At 38.1% G+C, this 5,000-nt stretch overlaps 1 protein-coding gene across 1 annotated transcript in view; it reads left to right on the top strand.

Moving 5' to 3' along the window:
* Positions 1–2,901, top strand: part of LOC137619298 (CD209 antigen-like) — a 5,008-nt gene extending 2,107 nt beyond the window's left edge. The window contains exons 2-3 of the mRNA XM_068349457.1: positions 793–960; positions 1,500–2,901. Coding sequence (XP_068205558.1) covers positions 793–960; positions 1,500–1,741 — 410 coding nt within the window. The 3' untranslated portion in view covers positions 1,742–2,901. The remainder of the gene's footprint in view (positions 1–792; positions 961–1,499) is intronic.
* The last annotated feature ends 2,099 nt before the right edge of the window (positions 2,902–5,000 follow it).

The raw sequence follows: 5,000 nt of genomic DNA on the forward strand, positions 1-5,000 counted from the left end.
CATTCCAGAAATTCCTCAAAAACACCTATTTATTCCAAAAGTTTTAAAAAACATCTTTTTATTCCAGAAATTCTCCAAAAAACTTCTATACAGTCCAGAAACTCTCCCCCTCTAAATAAACAGCCTCTTCAAACCGTTCTCTCTATAAACCACCTCTTCAAACCATTCTCTCTATAAACCACCTCTTCAAACCGTTCTCTCTATAAACAGCCTCTTTAAACTTATCTCTGTAAACAGCTTCTTTAAACCGTTCTCCTCTTCCATAGGTCTGTGTAAGCCACCTCTCAAACTGATCTCTCTATAAACAGCCTCTTCAAACCGCTCTTCTCCACCATAGGTCTGTGTGAATCACCTCTCAAACCATTCTCTCTATAAACAGCCTCTTCAAACCGTTCTCTCTATAAACAGACTTTTCAAACTGTTCTCAACAGCCTCTTCAAGCTGTTCTCTCTATAAACAGCCCCTTCAAACCATTCTCCTCTGCATAGGACTGTGTAAACCACCTCTCAAACCGTTCTCTCTATAAACAGCCTCTTCAAACTGTTCTCAACAGACTCTTCAAACCGTTCTCTCTATAAACAGCCTCTTCAAACCATTCTCCTCCGCCATAGGACTGTGTAAACCACCTCTCAAACCGTTCTCTCTATAAACAGCCTCTTCAAACTGTTCTCAACAGACTCTTCAAACCGTTCTCTCTATAAACAGCCTCTTCAAACTGTTCTCAACAGACTCTTCAAACCGTTCTCTCTATAAACAGCCTCTTCAAACCGTTCTCTCTCCCTCCCTTTAAAGGTCTGTGCGTGTGGCCGTACTCGAGGTGTGGAGAGAGCTGTTTCTTCATCCAGTCGAACAAGAGACTAAACTGGAAAGCGGCCAGGGATTACTGTAGGTCCATCCAGGGGGACTTGGCCGCGCCCGCGTCCTTCGACGATCTGAGGAACTTCATCGGCAATCAGAGGCGTGAGTTTTAATTCCAGGGTTGTATGGGTGGGTGGATGGATGTATACATGCAGTGCAGTATATGTATAAGTATGTATGTATATATACATATGTATTATAGGTACATAAGGAAAAGATCATTTTCCATTTCGTGCATATAATATATATTTTATGCTCATCACGTGTCAGCTTTCTTGATTTTATCACATACACACATACACACACACACACATATATGTGTATATATATATATATATATATATATATATATATATATATATATATATATATATATATGTGTGTGTGTGTGTGTGTGTGTGTGTGTATAAAGCAAGGTTTAATCAGTATCAACAAAGGCAAATTGTATACAAAACTGTACATTTCAAATCATTGCACTCAACACTGAAAACACAAAATACACTTATATAAATACTTCCTTATCAGCTACAGGACCGAAATCTACCCAGAAAACAAAAAAGGTTACTTATTAACCTGTAAAGTAATAATCTAACCTTAATATTACCACAAACTTCATAAAATTGTTCTATGTCTTCTTCCAGTGAGCCGAGCTTACTCCTACTGGCTAGGTGCCTCCGACATAGACATAGAAGGCGTCTGGACCTGGGTGAACGGCCAGCCGCTCTCGCAGAACTCCACCCTGTGGGCTCTGGACAGCCCTGGCGTGAACATCCTCTCAAATTGCCTGTCGTTCAAGCCAAATAATCGGTACGAGATCTTCGCCACGGACGAGGAATGCAGGATTAGTCGATACTTCATATGCGAGCAAGAGAGGCTAGTTTGAGGGCCAATGAACATGTCAAAATTGCCTTTTTTTTCTAAAGAGGCTGACAAGGTTCTGAGAGCTGGGTTCTGTTCAAGGGGAAAGTATTTGTTGTGATAATTGAGATCTTCGACACGAACGAGGAATGCAGGATTAGCCGTTACTTCATATGCGAGCAAGAGAGGCTAGTTTGAGGGCCAATGAACATGTCAAAATTGCCTTTTTTTATCTGAAGAAGCTCACAAGGTTCTGAGAGCTGGGTTCTGTTAAAGGGGAAAGTATTTGTTGTGATAATTGAGATCTTCGACACGAACGAGGAATGCAGGATTAGCCGTTACTTCATATGTGAGCAAGAGAGGCTAGATTGATTGTCTGAGGGCCAATGAACATGTCAAAATTGCCTTTTTTTCTTAAGAGGCTCAGAAGGTTCTGAGAGCTGGGTTCTGTTCAAGGGGAAAGTATTTGTTGTGATAATTGAGATCTTCGCCACGAACGAGGAATGTAGGATTACCCGTTACTTCATATGCGAGCAAGAGAGGCTTGTTTGAGGGCCAATGAACATGTCAAAATTGCCTTTTTATTCTGAAAAGACTGACAAGGTTCTGAGAGCTGGGTTCTGTTCAAGGGGGAATGTACCTGTTGTGATAATTTTATGTAGATTAGTTTAATTTATTTGTTAACTTATTCCTTTGTTTTAAGTTTATGCAATTTAGTATAGTTTATCTATTGTTTAATTGATTTCTAAGTTAAGATCTCAGTGCAGGGCAAACTCAACTTTGAGTCTTGTTCATGGAAGAGGGTTTAAATCTGATTAGAGAAAAAGGCTTTTTTTCTTGCAACAATTTTTGTATGAAGACTTTTAAGACTTCATCTTACCTCCCAAATATATATGAAAGATAATTGTAGACTCATCTTTGCAGCCAACCAAGGCAGAATCTTTTTTTACATTTCATGCAAAGTCTTTTCCCAACTGATCTTCTTGCACAATGTACTCAATGTACTTTTTATGCAATGTACTCATCATGAAATGCTACGCATTTTTTTTTCTTTGTGGATTAATACAAAGTACAAGTTAGAGATTAGACTTAAGATGAAAATTAACCCAACTTTTGTTAATATCTCACCCATAACTATTGCAGTTTTCCAGTCTGTGGTCATAAATGAATTTTGTTGAATATTGTTTACCAAGTTTTTGTTATGTTATTTATTATGATAAAACAATAAAATAGTTTATCAAACATGGTTTTATTTACTGTCAACAAGGGTGTTCGTTCATGCCGCAAGAGTTGCTAAATATTAATAAGATTAACATTATAATGAATCATAAAATTCTATCAGTGAGAGCAAAAGCGCATAGGATTCGAATAACATAGGTACCCCTAAATTAACGTTTTCTTTAAAGAGATTATCTCCGTTTTCTTTTAACGATATCTCCTTGGTGTTGTTTCGACTGTATTAATCCCACTGTATAGCAGGGTCAGTCGCCCAAGTCAATTTTCTCCACCTATTTCTGTCCCTCCCATCTTTTCCCACCTCACCACATAAATGACTTAACTCTTTTGATTAGTGCTATCACCTCTCTTCTTATATCTTGACTCTACCAGTCTACCTCATATCCAGTAGTGACATTCCAACACTCCAGCTTACCATACTCATCTTGGTTCGCTCCTTAAGTAACTGCTCTTTCTTCTTAAATCATCAATTTGAGTCGTTTTTTTCTTGTTTAACATAACTCCGGTTATTTCTCTCCATTATCTCTGTCTTAACAAAATTTGCCTTCAATCCTTGCCTTCCTGAGTCTCTAAGGGGTCCTTTTAATGCTATAAAAACCTTACTGTTCTTCAGTGTCTGCCACAATGGCTAAATCATCAGCTAACACTAGATTAGAGTGAATGACAGAGGCAATGGACAGTGACATTGCCCTAGCAAGCAGGACAATGGCCAAAAGACTGACCATAATATACATGATCATTGCTCAAGCCTCCTCTCCACCCAAGCTAGGGACAGGGAAGGCCAGGCGGTGGCTGCTGATAACTAAGCAAGTAGAGCTGTAGGCTCCCTGAACCCCAATCCCTAGCTCAAAAGGATGGTGAGGCTACAGCGACCAAAATAAATATATATATAGAGTTTGAGCTGATCATCGCTCAAGGCTCCTCTCCACCCAAGCTAGGGACAGGGAAGGCTAGGTAGTGGCTGCTGATGACTCAGCAAGTAGATCTATAAGCTCCCCCAACCCCCATCCTTAGCTCAAAAGGATGGTGAGGCTGCAGCGACCAAAATAACTATAGAGTTTGATCTGGATTCGAACCCCAGTCTGGCAATGCAAAATTCTACTAATATTCTGTCTGTACAGTGGTTCCTAACCCCTCATACATCATTACTGCCCTTACCAACTGGCCCAGTACTCTATCTTAAACACTTATAGACTAAGCCTTCTTAATAACCTGGCTTATACCTTTTCAAAATCACTGAAACACATGTATACTTGCCTATTTCCCTCTGGACACTTCTCTTGGACTAGTCCTACCATAAAGATAGCATCCACTGTGCTCTTTCCTTTCATAACACCAAACTGCTCCTCATGTAAACCTATATATATATATATATATATATATATATATATATATATATATATATATATATCAATTCCCTCAACCTTCACTCTACTATTCTCTCTAGTATGTTGTGAAGGCCTAGGGCTCCAAAGGTCTTATTATTATTATTATTATTATTATCTAAGCTACAACCCTAGTTGGAAAAGCAGAATGCTATAAGCCCAAGGGCTCCAACAGGGAAAAATAGCCCCGTGAGGAAAACAAATAAGGAAATAAATAAACTACAAGAGAATTAATGAACAAATTGAAATATTTTAAGAACAGCAACAACATTAAAATAGACCTATATATATATCAATTCTCTCAACCTTCCCTCTACTGTTCTTTCTAGTATTTTGTGTAGGCCTAGGGCTACAAAAGTCGTATTATTATTATTATTATTATTATTATTATTATTATTATTATCAGAATGCTATAAGACCAAGGGCTCCAACAGGGAAAATATAGCCCAGTGAGGAAAACAAATAAGGAAATAAATAAACTACAAGAGAATTAATGAACAAATTGAAATATTTTAAGAACAGCAACAACATTAAAATAGATTTTTCATACACAGTATAAACTATAAAAACTTAAAACAAGAAAAGAAGGAATAGTGTGCCCGAGTGTACCCTCAAGCAAGAGAACTCTACCCTCAAGACAGTGGATGAGAAGGCATTTATAAA

Source organism: Palaemon carinicauda, chromosome 25 (assembly GCF_036898095.1).
Source record: "Palaemon carinicauda isolate YSFRI2023 chromosome 25, ASM3689809v2, whole genome shotgun sequence".
NCBI classification, from domain to species: Eukaryota; Metazoa; Arthropoda; class Malacostraca; order Decapoda; family Palaemonidae; genus Palaemon; species Palaemon carinicauda.